Source organism: Acinonyx jubatus, chromosome B2 (assembly GCF_027475565.1).
Source record: "Acinonyx jubatus isolate Ajub_Pintada_27869175 chromosome B2, VMU_Ajub_asm_v1.0, whole genome shotgun sequence".
NCBI classification, from domain to species: Eukaryota; Metazoa; Chordata; class Mammalia; order Carnivora; family Felidae; genus Acinonyx; species Acinonyx jubatus.
The window spans coordinates 10,134,297-10,161,337 of NC_069385.1; the positions used below are offsets into that span (position 1 = coordinate 10,134,297).

The window sequence follows — 27,041 nt, forward strand, 5'->3', positions numbered from 1 at the left end:
ACCTGACTTCCTTATGCTGTCTCCTTAGACTTGACCCAAGAAGTGAGGCCCCAGTCCTCTCTGCCCTCAGGTTCCCCCCAAAGCCATGGAGGGCCGCAAACTTCCCTCACTGAGACCCCACCAAGGAGGTATGGAGGGAGCCCTCCACTGCTCCAGTCTTCCCTCAGTCCACACAGAATTCTCAACTCTTCTCCCTGTGGTGGAAAAAAAAAAGGCCAGTATATATCTTTCCAGATCTTTGTTTAAACTCAGCTCATTTGGTCTTTTCTCTTCAAGTCACTGTCTCTGGCATGGCCTCATATAAGTCTGTATAGATGCTCCAGGATGAGAGCTGACTTCTTCCTTCTGAGCTGTGCCAGGACCCCTTGGATGGGCCATGGACTCAACGAGTGGAGGGTGGTTGGCACCATGAAGAACTGAGAGGAAAACACCTTATTTCCATCCTATGGGTCATCTTTGATCTTGCTGTAAGTTCTTCTAGGAATGAATGGAGCACAGATATACCTAACTTGTAAGTGTAAGTCCTGCTCACTCAGAACTTGAGGACAGGCTGATTCATGATTAGACAACTCAGCAAAGCATCTGTCAACTATTAGACAACTATCAAAGCTCTGATAGAATTTAAAAAAAAAGAAAAAGAAAAGAAAAGAAAAGAAAAGAAAAAATATCTGCTCCTTCCTTAGAAAAAGCACTGGTCTCCTATGTGGTTCTAAGTGGCTCAGCCTCCCTCCTGGCAGGTAAAGGATGCTGAGAAAAGAGTTTAGGGATTCTAGTCAGGGATCTCCCACCTGACGATGAACCGATAAGGAGGTGCTTGCCAGACCCTTCCTTTTGATAATATAGAATTTAAAAGTAGATCAGCTATAGTAGCTAGAGGTTCATACATGAATTCTCAAAAATTGGTCCTGACAAAGTACCAAGTCACAGGGAAGCGGACACCTCCAGAGGTGACTGGGTTTGCACTACGAGGTCCCTAGTTTGTATGCTGCGTAAGACAGATGCAGAGGGGTGTCCTTGTGGAGAGGTGGGGGCACATGGCGAGCTCCAAACCAGTGTAAAAGGTGTATGTCAGGTGGTTATGAGCTTCCTGAAAGGGTCCTCAGATTCACATTTTCAGTTACCTTCTATCATGCTCTTGGATTATATTTTATCGCAGAAAGTTAATTTTTATCCAGATCTTGGGAAGATGACTGTGGAAGGCAAGGCACTCTAAGATTTCAGTAAGATAACAGAGCATCAGTTCATAGGGCCTTCCTACGGCCTCAGCACAGCTGTTCTGAAGCTATTACTTAGGGACACGGAGAGCCCTGATATTTCCATGAGAACAATGGGTTTAGATTAATCCTTGGTGGCCTCTGAATCCATCTGTTCTCACTATCCCAAGAAGTTGCGTTTCTAGTGCAGCTTCCAGACTGGCCTAACAAATTAAATTTCAATACTCAGGCTAGATTTCAATCAGACAACACAGGTGCCACCAACAGATGTTTGCTGACCAGATTTCTCAAAAAAGGAACAACCTTTGCATAGTGTCATCTCCTTTGTACCTGTCCAGAGTGTTGATTGTGTCAAGGAAACTTTTTAAAAAGGCTTTACAAAACGTTTTTTTTTCTCACCATGATGGTCAGTGTCAGCTAGACATGCCTCAAAGCACAATGCATGTTTTGATTTAGGATATTAACAAAAAAAGAAATTCTCAAGTCCAAGTGAGTCGTCCGTGTTTGGTAAAGGTGGATTCAGCTGTGGAATCATCTAGAATTTCTGCCAGAAAATCATCTCCGCTGAAATTCCTGAAGGCTCCAAAGTAAAAGGAAAAGGTTGTTTTTAAGAGATACCTTAAATGCATTGCAAAGGAGAATTTACCTATTTTGAATCTCTGGAAATAGAGAATTTGAGGATTTCTTTCCGTTTTTTGTCTGTTCCTCATAGATTTTAACGAAATCGGAGTTCCATGTGTCTCTTAAGATGGATTTGCTATTTGGAAGTGAGGTAGAAATAGCAGCAAGTGGGGAGTCCACTCTCAAGGGGTCCCAGGTCTCCAAGGGTTAGAGAACCAGGCTTAGAACTCAGAACTTAAGAGAAGTTTGGGGTGTTTAGATCCTAGGACTGTCATTAGTATTATTTTAGGAAAGTTATGGATTATTTTGTGGATGGATCTAGGTTCTCAATACCATTTAAGATGTTTGTTTCCATGAGAAAATATACCCCAAATTCCAAGCCAACTGATGGAATATAATCTGTTAGTAAATAAAGTATACAAAATATATTACTATATGAAAAGTGGTAGGTAGGAACATATGTAATTCTATACCTTCATATGTAATTATATGCCATATGCTCACTTCTCAGTTCTTCATTACAGTTAGCCTTGTTTGTGATATGAAAGGTAGCTACAGCCCCTTTATCATTTGGCATCTCGTCAAATCCATTAACACTTATTCAGAGCCCATGCACTGATGTTAGCATCAGCCTGTGGTGTGCACGGTGCTGTGCCAGGTGCTGGCAGCAGTGAACTCAGGAGAGCTGGTCTGCCCTTCTAGCATTCAAATTCTTATAGATGACAGTTAGAGACTTAGATGATATCTTGGCCCTCATTTTCTGTGTGACCCTGGTAAGAGTCATTTAATGTTTCTTGCTCTGTCAAATGGAGAATGCTGTTTGTCACTCATTTGATTGAATTGCCCATGTTTATTTCTAAGCAAAAATGTGATTCTAGCAAAGAGGCATATAACTATTTATTTTATGTTTTATTTCAATGCCTCTTTTACTAAAGATCTATTACCTGGAAATAAACAATCATTATAATATATGAGTATACAATGTATGCTTCCTATGATACGGAAAGTGATACACATTATTCAGTGCCTAACTCCATCATGTTGCCAAAAATGCTTATTAATGGAACTGGTTAATAGATTTTTATTAAATGAATTTATTTTTGAGAGAGAGAGTATGTGCACATGTGAGCATGAGTAGGGAAGGGGCAGAAGGAGAGAAAGAGAATCTTAAGCAGGCTCTTCACCCAGCATGGAGCCTATCATGGGGCTCAACCTCATGAACTGTGAGATCATGACCTGAGCTGAAATCAAGAGTCAGATGCTTAACCGACTGAGCCACCTGGGCGCCCTAAATGTAATTTTTTAAAGCATGCAATCCCCAAATGATCTAAGTTGTCTTACTATTGATTACAAATTATATATTTAAAAATTTAACTTTTTTCTACTGGAATTATATGAGATGATTGACTTATGACCCAAATTTTATCCCAAATTAGCATACATGCTGTAAGAAATGTAGGAGACCCCTCAGGTGGCCTTGGGGAGGGAGCCCGGATGTTCTCCACGGATCAGAACAGGATTGCCAAGCTCAGATCTCCTGGCACAGGGCCTTGCATCTCAACAACCTCATTTCCTTACAATGGACACAAAAGAGGGTAAAAGGGGAGATGGGGCTTGGCCTTTCCCTGAAGTGGTTAGGTCCCAGCAAGAGTTTCCCTTAGGGAGTTTGGGTCTTTGTTTATTGAACTATTGTCACTGCATCCTCCTCACCTCAACCCTCTGGCCTTCCTGAGCATTTGACTGTCAAGTGCCTGAGTGAGTTGTCCTGCCTGGCCTGTCCCCATGTTTTATGGGGAGAGAGGACATTCACATGAAAATAACAGGCTCTCTGGAAAGAGTCTCAAATGCTTGATGGAAATGTTATCGATGTGGCAGTGATAGTACAGTCTTGTGAATATACTCAAAGACACTGAACTGTACATTTTAAAAGGGTGAGTTTATGGTATGTGAATTATACCTCAACTTAAGAACATACCTGGCAGACAAATTTAAGGATTCAGAGGAAGGGAGTTCCTCAGGCTGTCAGGGATCTCATGGAGGTGTTGGTCCTTCAGCAAGGCCTTGAAAGCAAGGAGGAACTCAGAGGAGAGTCAGGAAGAGCAGACTGCAGATCGGGAGGGTGGGAAGAGCATGGGTCCTGCCAGAAGATGAGACCAGGAGGTCAGAGGAAAGCACAAGAAGAAAGGGACAGAAGGATGGAAATCCTAATTGGGGCCAGAATATAGAGGCTTTGATGTTGGCTCAAGCAGCATAGGGCAAGAAAAAGCCTTTGACAGTCTCGTGTCTGGGATCTGATATGTACGTAGCACGGTTGGAGATGATCAATTTGCCTGGGTCACATGGGATGGATGGGCATAGGAAAAGATTTGGGAGGGACCTCTTGGCAGACATCATAATATCCTGGGGAAAATAATGAGATAGCAATCAAGTAGAAAAGAATGACAGATTTGATGGATATTATAAAGCGACAGTAGACAGGACTGGACACCTGACTAGATATGGAGGGTAATCAAGAGTCAAGGACCACTCCAGAATTTTCAGCCTAGGACCCTACTAGGGAAGCAGCAACTAAAATAAGGACTGGTTTTGGGGAAAAGATGTGGAATTCAATTTTAGGCATTCTGAGTTTGGGGTGATGATGGGACATCTAAGGGGACACTAAACTTACAGTAGCATGGCACCACCTCAAAGACCACTCATGTACAGGTAAGGAAACTAGGCTCAGAGGCTCCACCCACTGCCCAAGGGTTAGAGAGCTAGTTTTAGGCTGGCCAGAGCCAGAATCCTGTGTGAAGCTCTTTCTCCCCCCAGGCAGCTGGTTCTGACGTGGGCTGGCACTTGGAAGGGAGGTGATATGGGAGACAGAGAGGTTGGAGTCCACCACGGAGGTAAGAGGAGAAGGTGTGGGAGTGGAAAAGTCTCTGGAGGGGAGGAGAGCAAGGAGAGAGAAGGGCAGAGGACCAAGTCTTGCCATGTGTCCTCACTTCAGGGTGTGAGAAGGAAGCAGAGTACAAAGAGGTGTCACCTGGAACAACAGCAATGTCACTGAGCCACAGGGTGGGAGTATGGTGGCAACGCACAGAGGGCTTGCGTGAGAAGGAGCCTTAGGGGCCCTCCAACCGCAGCTTTCCTTCTCGGCCAGCACAGCTCCTGATGCAGCTCCATGACACCAGGTACTTCCGAGATGTTGAATTGGATTTGGCCATTGGACCTTGGAGGGTCCATCTCATGAATGTGCCATGAGGGAACGCTGGGGACGAAGGACAAGGAAGAGGATTTTTTTTTTTTTTTTGTTAGAAGAAAAGTTTGATGACTTAGAAAAAGCAATCAATGAAAAGAAAGAAATAGAAGATACAAGAGAGAAGGGGATGGATTCTAGAGATCATGGAAGAGCCTGGGTCAAGTCTATTTAGCAAGTAGGAACTATCTTTAAAGGGAAAGAAAAGTGGATGAAGACAAAGCTTATCTGGTGGAGGGGAGAATGGATGAGCTCAAGCTGGAGGGTCTCTTTTTCAACAAGGAGGAGGTGAGGTTATCTATTGTCATTATCTAATAAATACTCATTTTGTCCTTTATTACTAACAGAAGCCCAATATTATTTGGGGTAACAATGTGCCCAGCTAAAACACCATGTTCCCAGCCTCTTTTGTAGTTAGGGGTGGTCATGTGACTCAACATTGGCCATGGAGAAATCAGGCTGACATTTCTGGGAATGCTCTTTGAAGGGAGCTGTCTTAAGTATCATGTATGCATTTGGCTCATCCTTTCTCTTTCTTTCCTTCCTGGAATATGGCTTTGATGGCTGGAGTTGCAGCTATCTTGTAACCATGAAGTGACCCTGAGGATGAAAGCCAGTGCTAAGAACGGCAGAACAGAAAGAGAGACAGAAGTCAGGACATTGATGACATTATGGAGGCACTACAAGACCCTGGATTGCCTACCTCTGGACTTACTTTGCATGACAGAAAAAGACATTTCTTTGTCTAAGCCATTGTCATTTGGGGATTTGTTACCAGTAGCCAAACACAATTCTTATCTGGCAAGGCTGGAGGCTGGTGTGTATATGTGTTAGAAGGTGGAACACAGAACAAGTGCATTAGGAGATATTAAGTTCTACATTACTCTGAAGTCATTTGTGAATTGAAAAAAGTGGAGAATCACAATGTAGATACTAATCTAGACACGTGTGATCAGAAAACCCATTATTCTCCATATGAGTGCCTACACTGTGCAAACTCACTGAATGCAAATTGACCCGATTCTTCTCTATACCTTGTCGACCTTGACAATATCTATCTTATAAAGACTGAGGTTTACATTTGATGCCATTAGCAGTTTTTATTGAAGGAGGAAAATACTTTCTTAATTCATTTCAAGAACAATTCTGCAGACATTGATTAAAACATGAAAGGCACTTAAATAAGCATAATTATCTCAGAAAACATGCAATGTTATGTGTTATATTGTGTTACCATTGTTCAGATTTAGGGCTTTGGATCCACTAAGAGTTTTAATGTACCTTTTCTTCCCCCTTCACACCAAAATGTTTGGCTCTTGTGAAATACCAACACAGAATGCCCTGGGCAAATGGTAAGCAAGGCTTCAATCTCTTTCTTTCTTTTTTTAAACTACAGGCTAAAACCATCTCCATTCATGTAAAACCCAGAAAACATGACTCCTTGGAGATGCCATATAGTCTCTTGGTTTAACTATCCATCTCAAAATATCTAGGGCAAATAGAGAGTTGTTCATTCATGTCTTCATCAGCAATACCAAGTATCTTTTAGAAAGTCAACAATCGTTGGAAGAAAAGTCTTCAGACTGCACAAATGCTCATCTGCTTTCCAATCCATTCTGTATGTAATTCCTGGTGTTTGTAAGATTTAAAAAATAATTCCAGTTAAGGCCATTTATCTAGTTTTGTGGCAGCTGCAAATTCAGTTGCTCCAGAAACCATCTAATCTTCAGCCTCCCAATGATTTTCAACGGCTGGATTAATGTGCTAACCACTCATCTGAAAATCCATGTTGGCTGTATTGTCAGGACTGTACAATGGGCAACTAGACAGAAGATTTACTGAGTTACAAAAAACCGTTAGCATCTTTGACATTTATTTGAAAGAAAACGGCGCTTCTGCTTATTTAATATTTCAATGGTTAACTTATTCATAGAAGACAGAAAGGAGGGGGACTCATTTCAAGGGAACATCTGAGAGGTGGTTTTTTTCCAGGTAACATGGAAAACAGAATATAATGCCATACACAGATCTCCAGGGCAGGTGGAGGAGACCACGGGAAGAAGAATTAATTTGAAAGGCTCTCTCATTTGGACAAGAATACACTAGATCCCACAGCTCAACAGGTGCTTAATAAAAAATGTAAACATCGATTTCATTGAGGCTCAGCTTCAGAACAGTTTAAGGCATTAATCAGAAAAGCATATTCGACATTTGTTCCCTTTATTCTCTTCTCTTACACGATCAAGAACCAAATGGGCCAAATAGTATTCACGTGCATGAATGAAAGGACAACCAACCTTGGAAACTTTCCTTAAACAATGAACGCAAACTCCTGATACCTTCTAGCTAGATCAAAACCACAAGCCAAGGTGGAAAAGCACTGGGTTTCTGTTGAAGAGGATGATTTGTGGGCTGAGTTCAGGAAGGGGCATCCAAGTTATGGCTCTCCTCCTTGGGAAGCACAGAGGCTCTGAGACCTGCAGAGGAGCCCAATAGGCTGTGCCCTCCAGAAGCCTCTGCACCTTCTGATGGTGGTCCCTGAATGGCTCAAGTTCCAGAAGTTCCCTGCAGATGCCTTTGCAAGCTCCAGTGCCAGGGACACTTACTGCCAATTTTGGCAAATTCATTTTTCTTTCTGCTGAATCGGATGAGAAGGCCCAGGCCCAGGGCATAACAAGCTTAGGGGGCTTTCAAAAACCCATTCAGGTCCAGCAGGAGCCTGGCTCACAAAACAGGGTTTGCTTCTTGTTTTGAACCCCAGTCAGTAATCCTAGACACAACAGGGGAAGACCACGGTACACCGGTGGGGGGAGGGGGTGCTGAGCTCTGAAAGACTCTTTCTCTGTGCTACTCTGGACCAGAACAGGTATCTGGCAGTTTGTTGGCACAGGGTGGGGTTATGGCATTCTTCTCACAGGCTCAAATAATTACAGATAAAAGCTGGAAGGAGCACGAGGGCCTGGCCGATTCTCCCCGGGCACAGACTGACATGTCACACTGCCCTTCCAGATACAGGCTATCGGCTCCATCCAACATCCTTCCTGAGGACCAGGACATTCAGGCTAAATTCAGCCTCTGAGAGCCTGGGAAGCCAGCAGGCCCCGGAGCACTCCCAGGAGAATGAGAGCAGATGAATTTTTAAACAACAAAAGGAGTGTGTATGTGTGTGTCTGTGTTTGATAATGGTCCAAGCTTTAATAGCACGGTAAAATATTTATCTTATTTTTATAGCCAGCATGCAATCAACCCATAACACACTGACAGAATTTAGAAAGATCAAAGTCTACACAGCCACAGCTAGATGGAACCACTCCACATTTAAATATATATACATATATATATATATATATGTATGTGTATATATATATATATATATATATATATATATATATATATATACATGCATACACCCCAGGAGAAGAAGGGGACTCCTGGGAACGCAGTCATTCATTCCACACACTCTCCATTCTTTCCTAAGCCACAGAGGGAAGGGTTGTGAGTAACTCTCTGGTTTGGGGTTTTATTTAAGAAGTTAATTGTCTTAGCAAATTGTCCCATTCAAGTTAATCTCCCTCTTGGACCCTGCATAGCCTTGAATAGCCTTGATTTGTTTCACCGAAATTCCCAGTCCTCTTTTTGATTAAGTGATGTCCCTGGGACAGGGCTGAGGGTGGAGTGGAGAATTGGTAATAAATATTATGTAAATATTATTAAAGACAAAAGATCCTTACTTTTTGGATTTTTTCATAAGGAGGTGGAAAGAAGGAGTGGTCATGGGAAATCAGCACTTACTGAATTAGACGATATTAGAAATGGAAAGAACACACGGATGATGGGTATTAAGGAGGACACATATTGTTATGAGCACTGGGTGTTGTATGTAAGTGATGAGCCACTGAATTTTCCTGAAACCAATATTGCACTGTATGTCAACGAACTAGAATTTAAATAAAATGTGAAGAAAAAAAAGTCAATGTGAATTATGCATAAAAATTAAAATGACACAAAGTTAAAAAGGAATGGAAAGACCCAAAAGTCCATTGTCTTCATCCTTCAGATGAAGAAACTGGGAATGGGCTGAGCCATACAGATACGGGAGTGAGAACTGACCCATCCTTGTCTTTCACCAGGGCCAATGCTCTCCCAGGGTCTCCGGGCAGCAGATGGAAGGAGGCAAAAAGCAGAGGGTTTGGGACGTTACAGAAGGCACATTGTGGGGCTGTTGCTTTTTGCTCACAGGCAGCACGTGTGCAAGGAGAATTCCTGTGTGTTGATGACCACGAGCGTGTGTGTGTGTGTGTGTGTGTGGCTGTGTGAGGAAGAGCTCTATCCCCCTTATTGTAAGTTCTGAGTACAAGTAGTTAGGAGGTCCAGAAGATTAACAAAGGCTACATACAATTTACCTTCTTGTTCTCTATTCGTATATACAGTACGAGAAACAAAGATGGTTCAAAGATAACACCATGAGAGAATTCTGTGGTTATTTTCAGCACAAATCATTTTTCCACCGACAAAGAATTGGCTTTATTCCAAATAAGACTTTAAGTTGTGCTTTTCTTTTTCTTTTCTCCTTTCCTTTTCTTTTCTATAAAATGGCAACTGTTTCTCAGGAGAAACAGCCTTTTTCCGTAAATGTAAATTGTTGGGGCATCTTATACCACTGATCAACGCATCTTGTGTTTCTTTATGGTTGTGAGGGGCAACAGCATGATTCTGAACTTGAGCAGATTGGGTTGTTGAATTTATTGTCTGGAGAGAAGCAAGGACAGAGCCTGCTGAGTCCCTGCAGCTGCCTCCAAAGTGACTTACTCCCCAGATGCTAAGCCAGTTCCCTTCTGGCTGATAAATGAAGTGAACGGAGGGGTAATTTTGTTAATTCCATACTGATTAGTTTCTGGCTAAGAATGATGGTCTGCATGATCTGGGCCCAAACTTTAAGCTGGTTTCTCCTCCTCAATTTTTGATATCTTCATAGGACCTCAGGTGGCCCTTTCTGAACCCTGGGGATACATGAACACAACGCAGAAGATGGTCCCACTGTGGTCCTCATCCCTGCACACCCTCTCCCCTCTACCTGCCATAGATTAACCACTGTGTGGCAATCTGCGAATGTGGGGCAAATTCTGTGGGAAAGCTACCCTCTTACCTGATAAATCATCCCGTAAAATAAAACCCCAATTCAAATATTTTACTTTTGGCTGTTTTGAGACCATTCCTTGCTAGGGAATACTTTAGTAAAACCAAACTCTCCACAGGCCATCCAGACGGCTGTGTTGTCATGGAAGCTATTAAGGATAAGTGTACGCAGATCCAAAATAACAGAGGACGTCATTTTATTGGCTGTCCACAGGAAGTTTGGTCACACAAGGAGGTGGAGGCTGTGGCAGGTGTGGTACAACACAATACCTCATCTAACTACTAAACAGAAGGTTAGCTGATACTGGATAGGATAAAACCCCAGCGACCCTCTGTAGCCCGGGGCTCCGCCGACCCCTGGATAATGAAGCTGAAGAAGCCGGTGAGTGATGCCATCGTCCCACGAGTCTCCGTGTGTGTCGCACTGTCTTCCCGTAAAACAGCACTTGAAGATTCACCAAATTAGAAGAAAGAAAGCGAGCAAGCAGCACTTCCGTTTGAATACCAACACCACTGTAAGCAGACGTAGTGTGGCATGCAAATCCAGATCCGGTCATTTTTTTCCCTTTTAGGTTTTTTTTTTTTTTTTTTAAATTAACAAATGGAATGGCATGTCTATTTCAGATATTAGTAGCATAACACTCAGGTGCAATTTCAGTCTGGCCACAAGGGTCCTCGACTTTCCGTGCGTCTGTCACAAGAGCAGCAAGCAGGCCCCAGAACACTGTCCTTTCCTCCCGGACTCTGCAGCCCCGAGTCTCCTCTCTCCCAGGCCCACCCCCCTCAGACTCCAAATGCTGGCAAACAGCTACTTCTCTTATTTTCATTGTTATCAAGGCAGTCAGGCTGGGGAAGAAAATTCAACTAAACCAAGCTGTGGGCATTTGGGCCCTGCCCTCGTCTGCCACGGAGGGGGGATCCATTCACTCTCCTGGTAGTCTCTGTGCCCCAGGACTGGAGTTGTCCTCACCACCACGGAGTTGGGTCATGGGAAAGCTCCTACTGTCTGCAGCCCCCGGGGCTGTGGTCACACGGAGCTGAGCTTCACCAGGCCGCGCACGGAGTCCTCATGCAGAGAGTCCTGGCTGGCCAGACCGAGGACGTGCATAGTGCGGCTGTGGGCCAGGGGGCTGCCCGCCAGCATCCTGGGCGGCGAGGGCGCTTCCTCTGGAGTCAGAAACTGGTGGCCCACGTGCTCCTCTTTCAGGGGCAGTATGTCTGTCAGCGCGGCCTCCGAGGTGAGGTTGGGCAAGGAGGAGGGTGGCGTGGGCTGCCCCAGCGTCAGGCTGGCACAGGGAGTGCCCAGGCCCGGCTTCCCGGGCAGGTGCAGCTCGTCGCTGGTGAGGCTAGGCTCGCTCTGCAGCAGGGGCGTGGCCGCGGCCTGCAAAACGAATTTGGTGCTCTGAATGCACTGATCTTGGTCACACTGGAGAGCAGGAGGCAGCCAGCAAAGAGAAGGTGGAGATGAGATGGGCACAGGGTGGGGAGGAAAGGGGGCACGGTGGGGGGGGGGGCAGGGAAGGACAGGATGCGAGAGAGACAGAGAGAGAGAATGAGAGAGAGAGAGAATGAGAGACAGAGAGAGAGAATGAGAGAGAGAGAGAGAGAGAGAGAGAGAGAGAGAGAGAGAGAGAAACCCGTTAGTGACACCTCAGGGCAGAGAGCCTGCACAGCAGCCTGGTTTCATCTGGAGGCGCCCAGCACATACACGGTAAGTGCAAATACCCAGCATCTAAATAAGACGCTGAAAGTACTGATCACCCACAGCTGCCCAGGGAGTTACATGCAGCCAGAGGCCATCATGCTCCTGGTCCCCCTTTACAGACTCAACCTAGTTAAAAAAACAATCCCGCAGATGAAGTCACAGGTTTAGCAGTCTGAGGTGCCTGTTTTTCGTGTGCTGAAAACCGCTTTTACTCTATTGTTTTAAAAACACAGGGCCTGTACACCTAGTTCAAAGCAGCGTGATTCACAATAGCCAAAGCCCAAAGGGAGAAGCCGGGGTCCATCGACAGATGAGAGGATGAACAAAATGTGGTACGTACAGACGATAGACCCCTACTGAGACATAACAATAACAAGGAAGGAAATCCTAACACACGCTCCAACATGGATGAACCCTGGGGATATCACGCCAGGTGAAGCCAGCCAGTCACAAATGGGCAAATATTGTATGTTTCCGCTTATAGTAGTACCTACAGTAGTTACCTCTGTAAAGACAGAAAGCAGGAGAAGGGTGGTTGCCGGGAGTCAGGGAGGGGGAAGGGAGCTCGTGTTCACGGGGAAAGAGTCTCAGTTTTGAGAGATGAGGGATCCCGTAGATGGACGGTAGTGACCTTTGCACAACAATGTGAGTGTATTTATTGCCACTGAAGTGCACACTTGAAAGGGTTAAAATGATACATTGTAGGTTATGTACATTTTACTACAAAAAGTCTGAGCAGACTGTTCACAAAGCCCTAGAATTCCCCACTGCTAAATTTTCATCAGCTTCAAGGACCATTAATTGAGCTTCTGTGGTTTTTTTAATCTGTGAAAGAAAATGCCAACATTTTACAAGATATTTCCTTTTCTTCTAAGCATTCTTATATCGCATTACACCCTATGTCCTTTGCCTCTCCTCACTCACTGGGCCAAGGAAATGGTGTAAACACACTTTTAGCCGATCGAATGTGGATCTCTGATCCTCCGTAAACCCTCTCTTGAGCCATGGGGGCGGGTTTCAGATCAGCCAGAAGACTTCCACAGCACACAGAGATCTTGGACTCAAACGTGGGCAGTGACCCCTTAAGAGATTTTCAGGAACTGCTCTTCCACAGGAAGGAGAAGAGTCGGTGTGAGCTAATCTGTCCCAAGTTTGGGTTCAAGCAGTGAGCCAGGCAGGCTACTGCTTTGCTTCAGAAGTTCCCCTCTTCACAAATGAAGATCCTGAGGCTTAAATGAACGAGTGGCTTGCTCAAGACCTTACAGATAAAAGTAAGACATGGACCCAGGACCTGGGGCTGAGTTTGCCTGGCTGCAAACCTCTTTCTACTATTGCATGTGCCACATAGTAGGTGCTTAATAAACGTTCCTTGTCTGATTATCTATCCCCTCCTCTCTTTTTCGGAACTCCGGAGTTGCTGTAGAACCTGTGCTAATGGGTTTGCAAAGGAGGTGCCTCACCCTGTTCCTGCCAAGGGGATACCCAGGACTACCATCATTCAACCACCTCTGTGCAGGGAAGAGCCCAAACCATGCACCATGTGGCCTTCAGGGAGGAGAGGGAGTTCACTGGAAGTTCTGACTCCTAAGGCTTTTCTTTATTTGCTCCAGTGTGTGTGTGTGTGTGTGTGTGTGTGTGTCCTTTTGGCCAAATGGGTTTCTTTCTACAATCACAAGTGGTACCCCTCCTCCCCCCCCCCCCCCCCCCCCCGCCAGAGGAGGAGAAGGAAGAGTTGCAGTCTCTCATGAATTCACAGGCTTTAGAGGGCAAAATACCTTGATTCTGGGCAAGAGTAGAGCTCTTTAAGGAAGGAAAGCCAGTTCCGTGGGAGACCCTCACTTTTTTTCCTTCTAAATATAATTTACTATCAAGTTAGCTAACGTACAGCGTATGCAGTGTGCTCTTGGTTTCAGGAGTCAATTCCCGTGATTCATCGCTTCCATACAACCCCCAGTCCTCATCCCAACAGGTGCCCTCCTCAATGCCCATCACCCATTTCCCCCTCCCCCCGCCCCCCATCAACCCTCAGTTTGTTCTTTGTATTTAAGAGTCTCTTATGGTTTGCCTCCCTCCCTCTCGGTTTATACCTATTTTTTTCCCCTTCCCTCCCCTTGGTCTTTGGTTAAGTTTCTCAAATTCCACATACGAGTGGAAACATATGATACCTTTCTCTGACTTATTTCACTTAGCATAATACTCTCCAGTTCCATCCACATTGTTGCAAGTGGTAGGATTTCATTCTTTCTCATTGCCAAGTAGTATTCCATCGCAAGGAGACCCTCACTTTTCTTTCAGCCTTCATCTCAGTCCAGGGAGCTCAGAAACACCCAGAGCCTGGAGCATGGGCTGGAAGGCTGGTCACAGTCACCTCCTGTACTCATCTTCCCAAGCACCACCGCGCAGTTTTTGCCATAGCGGTGTTTTCCCACGGGGCCGCTCCTGCAGGGGGTTTCAGCTCGGTGGAGGGGCTTTCTGGTGGGAGGTGCTGAGGAGCACGCGGGGCGGGGGGGCGGGGCTGAGGAGCACGCGGGGCGGGGGGGCGGGGCTGAGGAGCACGCGGGGCGGGGGGGCGGGGCTGCGGGCAGGCTGGTCCACACAGGTCTGCTCAAGCTCTCCAGTTCAGTCCTTTCACTCCAGCACACCGGCTCCGTCTTGACAGGGCAGAGGTGGGGAGGAGCAACTTCCTGATTAATCACATTCATCTTCTGGAAACTGACCTAGGGCTTTGGATATATTGTGCTTTGCAAAGAACGTTTTGTGTTTTGTGACGCGTTCCATTTGGTATTCTTACAGCCAGCTGAGCTCCGCACTGCCTCCATTTCCCGGGGCTCAGTGCAGCCTGTGAGCAGGCCCGCTAGCGACCCCAGAGCCGAGCCCAGAGCTGCAGAGAGCAGGCGCTTTTCTGGGTACTGGAATCTTGTTCTCCATCTTCCCTCTTGGAGCCCTCACTATTCCTCCTACCTTCTGTCTACACAATGCCCTCAGCTCTAAGGAAAGATAAAATTGCAAATCAGATTTGCTTGTCTCTGTTGACCTGCAGGAAGCCTTTTTTATTGAAAACTAATTGGCAAATTCTATTTTAGGGATCAGCGCAAGACAACTCTTACAGGCTCACAGAGAATTCTGTTTGAGGGCAGAGCTGGAGATTTTCAAGGTCAGGGGCGCAAGCATGAGGGTAGAGGTGCCCCCCTCCTTCTCCCTCCTCTCTCCAGGTCACTGTTCATTTCTTCCTCCTTGATCACAACCCTCCAGCCATGCTCACGGCAGGGCCCACAGGGGGCACTAGAACCTCTGGGGATAAAGTGGTCTGTCGGCTCCTTAGAGCTTGTGTTCACCCGGAGGGCTAGGTGGGGCTGGATGTGTCTTCCAAGGCTTCACACTATCATCATTGCTGACTCCAACAACACCGCAGGTACCTGGGGTGGGTTTACTCTGAAACCATGAGGCTCAGGATCAGGGCCCCTGCCCTCCTGGTCCCTGGCATATTGGTTTTTCTCTCTTAAAGAGAAAGCGTCCTCCAAACCTGGCTGGGTTCACTCCTGTATACACCTATTGGCATTTTCCTGTGGCCCTACCGACAACTTGTTAAAACAGTAACAAATCTGTCTGTGCTCAGCCTCCCAGCGGGGCTGTTGAAAATGCTGTCCAGTTCACCAGGGGTGAAGCCTAAGGACTTAAATACATGGAAATAAATTTAGCCTAAACCATTTAATTAAAAGAAATCTAAATATAAGTCATTCAGAAATTTTTTTAAAATGACTACTTTGAACTCTGACTTGTGTTATCAGACTTCAAGCACCTCTTGTATAGACTTCTTTAAATATTTTAAAAGAGGACTGTCTTTCTGAGTATAGTTATGGAGTTTCCTTTGTCATAGGAAAACACAATTACATATTAACAATTAACCTACTCTTTGCCCCCCCCCCCCCCCATCGCTCCCCACCAGTTTAACCTATGGCCTGTGATATCAGTAATCACAGTTACTGGACCATGAAACTAAGTGTCTAAATCCTGCTGCACCCAAAACTTTGAAGATAATTTGCCACATTCAAACCGATTTTCCTTTGGACAACCAATCCCATTTGGGGGTACCCAGGGACCAGACTTTGTTCTACCGGATTTTGCCCAGATAAAGTTTCCTACTGGCTCTACAGGTCTATGGATTTTATCAGATTCCAACCAGGGACAGTGCAATGACTATAATTCTCATACCATTAATGTGGCATGTTTGGAACATCTCCTTCTTAGAAAAGACTCAATGATTAGGAGACATCCAATTTTTTCTTTTTTAAAGCTCGGCCCCAGGAGGACGGGTTGATAAACCTTCATGGTTGCAGTCCCATTTGAGAACTTGGCCAGTATTTTCAGGGTTACTATGGAGATGATCCATGAAAACGTTCTTACACCTCCTCCTTTTTACCTTTGCTTCCGATTCTTATTTGCCCACTTCTTGTTGATTTTTCCACTTAGTTTTCTTTCTCTCCGGCCTTCCCAATGCTCTTCTCTGCTTTCCCCTCCATCTCTTCCTTTCATGGGTTTCCCTCCCACTTATTTTTTTCTCCTCCCGTCACCTTGGCTTCTCCCTCTTCTGCCTTTCTTCTTTCCCCCCCACCTCTATTTTCTCTTCGCTTTATTCATGCTTCCACTACCCACCACCTCCTTGGCTTTTCATTTGCCGACTCCTCTCTTCCACCAGTAGGGGGAGACGTCACCGCCTGCTTTTTCCTCTGACAACTTGGTAGCAGGGCTCACACTCCAGTGCGAACACCAAGACGCCCTTCAGTGTATCATTTTCTCTAACCAGTTATATAATCTTAAGAAAAACCAATAAACACCTGGATATTGGGCAGTGACAACGCATCTACTACAAACAGAAAATTGAGAAACTCACACGATCATTCCAAAACAACCCTATAAAGGTTCCTATTTATCAAATATCAGGTTGAATCATATGAAATTGCCATTTAAAAGTCAAAAATCATCCAAATGCTGAATTCCAATGGAATAGAAGCCTGATCGCTTGTAAGAGGGTCTATGAGAAGACCCTTCTGCTGGCAGCATAAAACGACTCCTGGCAGGAATGCGAGAGCGTGTGCTGTGGTTGCAGTAAGTCACTTGACGGCTGGCTGATTTACTGCCCACATGAAGCTCTGCCATTTAACTTACAAAGAAGTTTATGGTTTCAGATGTTCAGATGTTGCACATTTTATCACTTAATGTTACAATCTGAAAACACCATAGAGATTATTTACTTTTTGTTTTTGCAGATTTTCAAGTAAAATTGCTCATGTTGGAATACATTTTATTTCACTCTATCTGGCTCCTTGTTTGAAATATACCTAGCACACAGATTAAATGCTGTTAAAAGCAAATCTGGGAGTTTTCGAGATGGTCTTGTATACAAATCAAGAGGGAATGAAATTATTTATTTCTTCTGCTCCAATTCTGTCAAAGGTATTAGCACTGGGCATCATTTATTTCTGTTTGGCTGTGAAGCCGTGTTCTCGGGTCTTATGAGTGCTCGTTTACAGTTATAGAATCACTATAAACTTCTAAAATCCACCTAAAATGTAGGTTAGGAGGAGAGCTTTCTTTTTATTGTCATTTAACATTACTATTTAAGTGTGTGTAAGTTATTTTTCCTACTATATTAGATTTTTCAGATGATGCATGGAGAGTTCTGCAATATTTATTCACAAACTTATTTTCATAAATCAGGTAACTGCTAGAGTCAGCCTTTTTTGATACTGGATTAAAGTGCATTCAAAAATTAGGTTAAGTAAATGTAACAAATGATTTTCTAACAAACAAAATTTCTAACAACCATGAACTATGTTCTTAGCTTTGTGGATAGCATGTGTTGCAAAGGATCTTTTAGTTACAAGTGCCAGATATGAGCATAAACTCTGACCCCGATGCTATACAGAACTTCAGTCATTTGACAATCAATTGAAATATACATACTAAAAACTGACCATAACTGGATGTCCTATGTATACATGGAAAGAACTTCAATATTAGGTATTAATAAAAGCCAATGATGAGGAAAACAGGAACAATGAAAATGTGATCTTCAGCTGGCACTGGGGTTATCTGCAAGTAATTCCAGTATGGCTCCTCAGAATGTCACCAGCACTCAGATAACAGAGGCTATACTGAGGTTACACACACCCTTTTAATGCTTTCAATGGCCCTTCGTTACTTTTCTAACATTTCCTTCCTCAGGAATTTGTAGTAGAGGGATCATTTAGGCACTAAACAACCATCCCCATCCCCAAATGGCGGGGGGGGGGGGGGTGCTAACTCCCCCATCCTAAGTATCTTTGGGATGGGGGCCTCTGAGTGTTGGACATTTCCCTCTTGGACTGGGCAGGATTTGTATCTGGCCCTGGTTCTGACCTGTGGGGCCATGTAGAACACATCTCATCTTCCCCCCATTGGAGTGTTCACATCCAGCCTCTCCTGGAGATGTTCTGATACATTTGGGGGCACTGTCAGTAGTGGGTAGGAGCCTTGAGACCAGAAAGAGTTCTCTCAGCTGTACGCCAAGCGGGTGTCTCATAACAGAGGCAGCATGGAGACATAGAGAGTGCGTGGGGCTTGAAGTCAGTTCACTTTTAGATTCATTTATGGGCAACTCACATGTGTACTTGGGAATTATTATAAAGTGACAGAAACCCAACCTACAATCACTTCTAACATGGTAAAATTTGCATGAAAGCTAAATTTAATTAACAATTAATGAAGGTGACACAGTCATGGGTCTCGTAGACATTAATTTACTAATTTTGATTTTGTAGTTTTCATGTTTTGGAGCTCATCGTTTTTTTCAGGCCTTAAAACTTTTCACAGTCCCTGGAAAAAGCACACAGGCACTTTGCTGACAGAGTCCAATAGGCAGAATAGCCATGACTTCTGGTCTCCTGGCCCATGGATTAATTTGATCCTATCAAGGCTATCACTGCACCAAAGAGAACTGTCTCTCTAGTCCCTAGTTCCATATTCACGAAGGAGATGTGACAAAACCAGAGTGAGGAAAGAATGAGGTGTGGGAATGAAGACAGGAACAAAGTAGTATTTGTGCAGAAATTCCCGAGAAGGCCCTTTGAGGGGAACTTTCACACACACTCAACATTTAATGAGCACCTCCTGTGTGCCAGGCTGTGTCATCCCCTGGGGCTGGGAGGGTGGGACAGAAAGGGGACTCAGTTCCAACCACCATCCAGGAAGGCGGTCACCACTCACCCCTTCTTACTTCATGGTTTAGGAACTGGAGGCTCTTGGGATTAAGGGACTTGCCCATGATGCTGCAGCCCCCAGTGTCAGGACCGGCAAACGCAAGCCCAGGGGCCGTGATGCCACACTGAGCTCTCTCCCTACCTTTCCCCGCTGCGTTGAGTACTTAAATCGGTCCATTTGCAAAGCTTTCTCTTTGACTGTCTTACGGCTTTATTCTATCATCCTCACTAGTATCCAACTAGACCAAGAGACTTGATTTGACTTGGTGAGGGCAGAGCTCACAGGGGTCAGGGGAGAGAAATTTAGGAAAAGATAATAAATGTTGATTTTCACTTGATCTTGGCCAAAAGACTGAGAAGTGATAAATGTTGATTTAAAATAATAATCTTCCAGCATGAGAGATGAAATTGGGTTAATATCTCAGATGACAAACATGAACAACTCACAGTTTTTTTAAAAATGCCAGATCGACTGATACTTCTAGGATAACTAACAAAACTGACTCACATCTCTACTATTTCAAAGTGAATTTCTACAAACCATGTCATTCTTTCCTAAGTACAGGGAAGCAAACCTTCTTTAGGCTTTCCCAGCTACCTGCAGGGCACCACCCCACCACCCCCAGCTACCTATGGGCACACACATGCCACAATCAGCTTCCCCCTGACCTGCCCCTCTTCCTGTGTTTCCTTTTGGCGACTTATATGATCACCTTATCACTAAGCTGAAAGGCGGGGACCATCCCTGGCTTCTTGACTCCAGACCTCCACTGTGACCGTCTCCAAATCCCAGACTTGCTGCCTCTTTTCTGAGCCACTTCTGCTATCCTGCTATCTGATAGGCTTACTGTGAAGGTCTCCTTCTGTTTTCCCTGTCTCCATACTAACACGCCTCCCTCTGTGCCCCAAAGAGCTTCCCGGGCTCCATTAACCCCACGTGAAAATCTAATGGTATTGCTCACTGAACTGAGTCTCTGCAGTGGCTCCTGCCACGTTATAGAACAAAATCCATGCCGGTTTTAAGGCACCCAAGGCTCTTCACATGCTTCCCCTCCTGCCTGCTTTGCAATCCACACCCTGTAACTCAGTCCTCTTGGTCCCGCAAATGCACACGAGTCCACCCCATGTTTGCCTGGGCCTCTGTGCTCTGCTTGGAGCATCTCTCCCACCTCTGGGTGGCTATTCATTGTAATCAATACTTTAATATTTGGCTCAGATGTCATCTCCTCCAGGAAGCTTTGCCTGAAACCCAAGCACTTGTTTTTGGACTTCTATGACTCCCCAACCTCTCGTTTGCTGGCACACTGTTGAAATCCTCCATGCACCTGAATATGAATATTTTCTGAACAGATCATGTCTTAGTTGAGTCAAACTGATGTAAGGTTTTTCAAGAAAAAATTTTCTTGGTGTTAAAGCAAAATATGGCTCAAAAATCATTCCTTTTAACCCAAGCTTGTAGAGAGTTCAGGAGAATCTGAAGACTATGGGGATGTTTTTCAATGCTAGCTGATGATTAAATCACCTCCAGGGGATTCTGACTTCATTGGGCTCAAGATATCAGCATTGTGATTCTAAAGTGCGTCCACGCCTGAGGCCCACTGGATTGTGGTAAACCCAGCTGCCAGATGTAAGGGCCAGATCTGAAGACATTCAGCTGACACCAATTTGAGGGCTTTTGAAGTTGAATGAGTGGAAAGCAGCCAGGTCTTGAACCACTGGCTGTGTGACTTTGAGCAAGCCAGTCATTATTCTAAAGCCTCCATTTCATGCTTTGTAAAACGGGAGTATTTTGCAGGTTGTTGTTGGCATTAAATGAGATGATCCTTGCAATAACAGTTTCAATATTGTCCACACTCTGCCAATTGCAAAAAGTGATAAACACAGTATAATTCTCTACCAAATAAACTTGGTTCCATTTTTAGAACTGCCTGAAATTTACCTTGTGATTCTGACGAATTCAACTTTAAGGGATTTAAAGCCAGTTTTCACATTTGTCTGATTGATTGGGGACTGGAACACCAGAACTTTTTTTTTTTAATTGACCGTGAGCTCTAATTATATCCAATAAATGAAATAGATGAAAAGGAAGATGATGGATTGCTTGTGGACAAATTGCTCTTAGTGATTATGCATGTTTCCAAAAGAGCAAAAGGTGAGTTCCTGGGTGTCCACTGCTGTATCAGACACTAGAAAACCTGAAGGGTTTCAGGTTCCTTCTTGCCAGGCACTGCTGGTTCTGATGTGTCGGCTCAGTGTGTAGTGAGGGTCAGGATGTCTGTTACAGGCAGACTAAGCAAGTCGAAGGAAAGGAAGAAATGTTACTGTTTGCCTCAGAGAATTAGTTTATTGTCAATCTTGAAATATTTTAGCTCCAGATTTTGACAATTCCTGGAAACTGCTTGATACGTATATTTCTCTTGGTCCTGGCGTTACTCAAAGTAGGAGAAAGCAAAGCAAACCGCACGGGGCCTGCAGCCCCCGCTGAAGTCACTTTGCTAGAGTCTCCCAGCTCTCTCCTCTGGGGAAGTAACGCGCATTTCACAGCGCTTGAGAAACACAAAACACCCATTTCCCCCTTCAGGGCTCACCCCACATGTTCCTTCACTCTCACCATGGTCCTGGGCTACTTCTTCCTTCTCCCTTCACTTCTGCAAATTACTCTCATTTTCTATTTGCTTTTACTTTTTCAGGCTTAATTTTTCCTCCTTTCACCTATTTCCATAATAAAACAATAATGATGTATGACCAAAGAGACAATGGCAACAAATTAGGCAACCTCATGAAATAAACTCCTAGAAAGACACATACTATTGAAACTGACTCAAGAAGAAATAGAAAATCTGAATGGACCTGTAATAGGTAGTGAGTGAATTAGTAATCAAAAAACTAGCCACAAAGAAAAGCTTGGGACCACATGGCTTTACCAGTGAATTCTACCAGATCTTTTAAAAAGAATCCCAGTTCTTCAGCAACTCTTCCAAAAAGAAGAAGAAATAACTTTTCAACTCAGTCTATGAAGCTATTATTAACCCTGATACGAACAACAAACAAAAATACTCAAAGAAAAGGAAACTGCAGACCAAAATCTTTTATGAACATAGATGTAAACATCCTCAACAAAACACTAGCAAACCAAATCCAGAAACATATAAAAGAGATTATACGCCAGGGCTAAGTGGGGTTTATCCTAGAAATTTGAGAAACAGGAGACAAATGAGAAGGGGAGGTTTGGTATGAAGTCCAGACTGCAGCACATCCCCCATTCCCGTGCCAAGTGCGGGGTCTCCAGTCTGCATCAGGGCGGGTGGGAGGCATAGGAGGAACCAAGGGTCACAGCATTTACCCTCTTCCAGGGGGAGCTGGCTCCCTCTCCTGTGTATGGGGACTGAGAAGTTGTTCTCTGCTCTTCTGACCTATCTGTCAAGCTGCAAAAATCAGAGACTCACAGAGAGCTTTGAGCTGGTTGGGGCTTCGGGGACAAATTAGTCCCAGCTCCCATTTTGCAGCTGGGGAAAACTGAGGGCCACAGAGGTAGGGGGACTTGCTAGTAGTCAGGGAGATAACAGGTGGGAGCCAGGACTGAAGCTCTCACTCCCGCTTCCCACCCAAGCTCTTTCCTTCACCTGAATCATGTCCATCGCTGCCCAGTAGCTCAGAGTGGATGAAACTGACCTGGCTGATCTTGTCACCATGGGTATCAGGGAGATGATGATGATGATGATGATGATGATGATGATGATGATGATAATAATAATAATAATAATACAGTAATGCTTAAATATAATTCTTACTTTGTGCTAGGCAAGGTTTTAAGTGCTTTACATGCATTAGCTCACTTAATCCCCACAGAAATCCTACAAGGTAAGGATATCGGTATGTTCCCATTTTACGGATGAAAACACTGAGGCAGAGAGAGGTTAGGCAACTTGTCAAGGTCACTCATCTAGAAAGTGTAAGAAGTCTGGCTCTTTGCACAGTTAATCCCCATCTGCTCATTTTTTTAAAAAAATTTTTTAACGTTTATTTATTTTTGAGAGAGACAGAGATGGAATACAAGTGGGTTAGGGGCAGAGAGAGAGGGAGACACAGAATCCGAAGCAGGTTCCAGGCTCTGAGCTGTCAGCACAGAGCCCGACGCGGGGCTCGAACTCACGAGCTGTGAGATCATGACCTGAGCCGAAGTCGGTCGCTCAACCGACTGAGCCATCCAGGTGCCCCCTCATCTGCTCTTCAAAATGAGGTAAGAAAGGCCTCTTGAAAGCCTGGTGCTTGACTGTGAAGTGCTTCCCATGTGAAAGAGACGTCTCTGCACACTTTTTACCACTGCTGGAACACCTTGGCCCAGGGACCAGTCTCCACGACTGTGCTATTGACCAAATCTGGAGTGGACATGCCAGGATTTTTAGATTTTGTCTCTGACGGGGACAGGGTGGGCCATGGGACTCAGTGATGTACAGCTTCTCTACTGTGGAGTCCATGGGAGGCAGGGGGAGACGCTGGTCCAGAAAGTGTAAGCAAAATGTCATGAATCTGAACTTAGGGGCACAGATGGCATTAGGGTTGTGGCAGCTGGAGTGTTACTGTACTGGAAGGCGCCCGGGGGACGATCTGGGCCTTGGTCATTCCTTTCTATCCCATGGCACTTTCAGCGTGCTGTCCTACTAGCTCTTCAGGAAAGATCTGTGTATGGCTGGACAAAGAAACGAATGAAATTCTGCCCCTCTGTGTGTGCTGGTGGCTGGGTGGTGCTGGGGGACATGGTGTCTTCTACTTCCACGTGGGTGAGCAAGGTAGAGGTGGCATGAAGTCGGGGTGCAGTCAGCCTTGGCAGGTCCCTGACGGTCACAGGTCCTCAGTCAGTTGCTCCCCAGACTCAGGATGCCACGGCTCCTGTGGTCGGGACTGAGCAGGACTTGCTGTACGTCAGAGCTCTTCCCGAGTCCCTGATCTGACTGGCACTTAGGGCATGTGGATGTCATATGCAGCTGCCCACACTTGTGGCTCATCTCCAGATAGAGGGGAGAACATAAGGGCAAGGAGCCCTAGGTTTTTAATATCCTCATGCTTCCCAAGAGTTCAAGCCAGAGGCTTTGGATTGAATGATAAGGGCTTAGCAACGGCAACTGCTTCACCGTTACAAGCTTCTTCTTCATCTTGGAAGTGTCCTCTATAAACAATCCATATGGCATCAAGCCCAGTGCCTCAGGGTCACTGGTTACTTGGGAGGTGGCCTTCCCATAGGAATAGGCAGTGGCACCATAACCATTCCTGCCAGGCCAGTTCCCTCGGGGGTATGCCCTTAACTGGGGTTATGGTGTGGTCTACTTAGAACAGACTCCAGAGGGCACAAGAGCAGTTTGAGGAATCTGATTAACCGTACGGAATGAAAAGAACTCCCTGTGTCCCTTGTTAAACCTGCCCTCTCTGGCTCTCATAGAGGCACATAGTAGGTACTCAATAAATGTGTGGAATTAATAAATTATGCCCTCATCTCATCTTAACATAAAGTGGCTTAATAGTGTCAACATCCTGAAGGTAGCCTTGCTTACTTTTTAAATCTAGTGAAAGTACACTGAAAGGTGGGATCAGTACCATGGGAGTCACAGGGTAAAACTAACGTAAGTTTGTTGGTTTTGATAAGGACCACTGCCGTCAGTGGTGCCCCCCAGTGCAGGTTCCTACTACTTCCTTTCCGTATGCGTTTGTGTCCTGTCCCCGGACACTGCCTCCTTGAGGGCAGATGGACTGCACTCCACAGACCTTGCATCCCTACCACAGTTGAGTCCTCAACACAGTAGGAACTCAGGAAGGGTTACTGAACTAATGAGAGGTCATATACACAATGTGAAAACATGCGCACACACCACAGAAGTGATCAGTGGATGCCGTGGTCAGAATTCGTTCCAGGACATTTGTTGTGCGCCTGTAAGTGGCTGAGAAAGACTACTGGGCACGGACACAGCGGTCTTTAGTGCCTATTCACTTGAAGGAGGAAGCTTGGAAGTGAACGTGGGCATTAGAGTCATCAGACTGGTTTGTATCCACAAATTAGTGGCTGTGTACCCTTGGGCAGAGATGATCTGCTTCTCCTAGCTTAAAAAGAAAAGCAAGAGACAGGCATGCCCAGTTGCCATTGTTGGTTTGGATTAAACAAGATTCTGATCATCAAGTGTTTGAACACAGTCAGTGCTAAATAAATGTAATCTCCTGTTTGCCTCTCTCCTTTCTCTCTCCTCATTTTCGTCCTCTGAAAAATAAGGGGGTGACCCTTAAAGGTCACTTATGTGGGTGAGCAGGGACAGAACAAGATGTCCTGTGACCACTTTCAGAGTAGAGTGGCAAGGACTGTGACACGCATGTACTTTCCTTTAAAGGAGGTGCTCTATTAGCGAAGCAAAGCACCACAGCACAAATTAGACACCACCACTACCAACAAGTTAGTCCCAGCAAGCTTCTGCTGGGGGCTGGAGCCTAGTTCCAGGGTCATAAACACAGCTACAGGGTTGCTGGCATTAAGCGTGTTCCCTTAGCCCTGAATGCTTACAGAGACAGTCTTGAGACTGTGGGCTTTCACCTTGCCCTTCTTTATAAGCAGAAACAAAGTGCCCAGGAGGCTGTCATTTTCCCAGTCCACTCCAGAAGGCGGGTCTTTGACTTGTTTGTTATGGAAACTCTCTTGTGGGTGATTCCCTTCTACAAAGAACAAACAGCTCCTGGGTGGCCACAGACTGGGTCCCTTTCAGAAACACGGAACTTCTTTAGGGAAATCTGTTCCAGATAAAGTGAAGCCATTGTCTTCCAGACGCCTAAGGAGTTTTAAGGGATGGATGGTCGGAGCCGGGCCTGGCTGAGCTTTCAGGTACCCACAGAGGGACTCTTGCCCCTGTCCCAAGTCTCCAATCTGCAGCCCGGAAACCAAGCATGCCGTTCCATACCTCACAGGACCCCTATGAGACCTCTTGGAGAGGCACTAGCTCAGTTTTGGCTGTGAATCAAGAACACCTTGTCTGATTTAGTGTATTGAGATATGCATGACTGAGCTAAGGTCACCGCTGAAAGTGGGGAGAAGTGGCCACCCATTGTACACTTAAAGAGGGGGTGGGGAGGTGAGCACAGATTGAGGCAAAGGGACAAAAAGGGACCAGCCAGCCAGCCAGCCAGGCCAGTTTGGAGCACTTGTATCTCACCCCTTCCCCCCCACCCCCGGACGACATCCTGGTTCTGTGTAAGGGGGCTTTCCATCACACGGTGCCACAAGCTGTTTCTGGAAGACCTTTTGCATGCGGACTTCCCCTTACACAACCCAGAGCAAACCAACCACTCAGGGGCCATAATCCTTTGTTGGGTATTGCCTTAATTTAACGCTTCTGTTCCCTCGTCTGAGCCTTTCAGTAAATGGGTGTTCCGGGAAGGTTTCTAGGTGTGCTTGGTCTGTTACTGGGTTAGTGAACACAGAAGTAGAAGAGAAGCCTCTGCAGGGAGCTCTGGGCCCGGCTGCAGGCGGCCCCTACCATGTCGCTCTGTGACTGCGTGGCTCCGTAGGCGGCAATGCCATTGGAGGGTGCGGCTGGCTGCGGTGTGTCAGGCTGGATGTATCCTCTTCTGTCAATCAGGCTACAAGAGAAAAAGCAATACGGAGGAAGAGAGTGAATAAAAAGCCAAAGACTCATCAATACTATTTTAATTTCCATGCGGGGCTCCCTCTTTCTGTGTGGGGCGCCACTGCACGCACCTGGGAATACACCCTGACTCACCTTCAGGTACAGTCAGTACCAAATTCTGTCACCTCTGCCTTTGACAAATGTCTGTAGCGTCTGTTCCCTGCCACCAGCTACAGACTCCCACCCCCTCCCACCCTGTCCTCCCAAACCCGGCCATCATGGCCACTG

At 45.5% G+C, this 27,041-nt stretch overlaps 1 protein-coding gene and 1 long non-coding RNA gene across 3 annotated transcripts in view; one reads left to right on the forward strand and one right to left on the reverse strand.

The window, feature by feature from the left end:
• Positions 1 to 214: 214 nt before the first annotated feature.
• On the forward strand, positions 215 to 6,158 carry LOC128315461 (uncharacterized). The gene is made up of 2 exons (XR_008298234.1): positions 215 to 5,361; positions 5,650 to 6,158. It is a non-coding gene; the product is annotated as an uncharacterized LOC128315461 (long non-coding RNA).
• A 4,231-nt stretch (positions 6,159 to 10,389) lies between these two features.
• The window catches only part of ZDHHC14 (zinc finger DHHC-type palmitoyltransferase 14), a 290,130-nt gene continuing 273,478 nt past the window's right edge, over positions 10,390 to 27,041 (reverse strand). Inside the window, exons 8-9 of one of the 2 annotated variants that reach the window (XM_053222042.1) lie at positions 26,664 to 26,766; positions 10,390 to 11,590 (exon numbers count right to left, since the gene is read on the reverse strand). In XM_053222042.1, the coding sequence (XP_053078017.1) occupies positions 11,237 to 11,590; positions 26,664 to 26,766 (457 nt within the window). In that variant the 3' untranslated portion in view covers positions 10,390 to 11,236. Of the gene's footprint in view, positions 11,636 to 26,663; positions 26,767 to 27,041 lie in introns of both variants that reach the window. The other variant, XM_053222041.1, reaches the window with a different exon arrangement.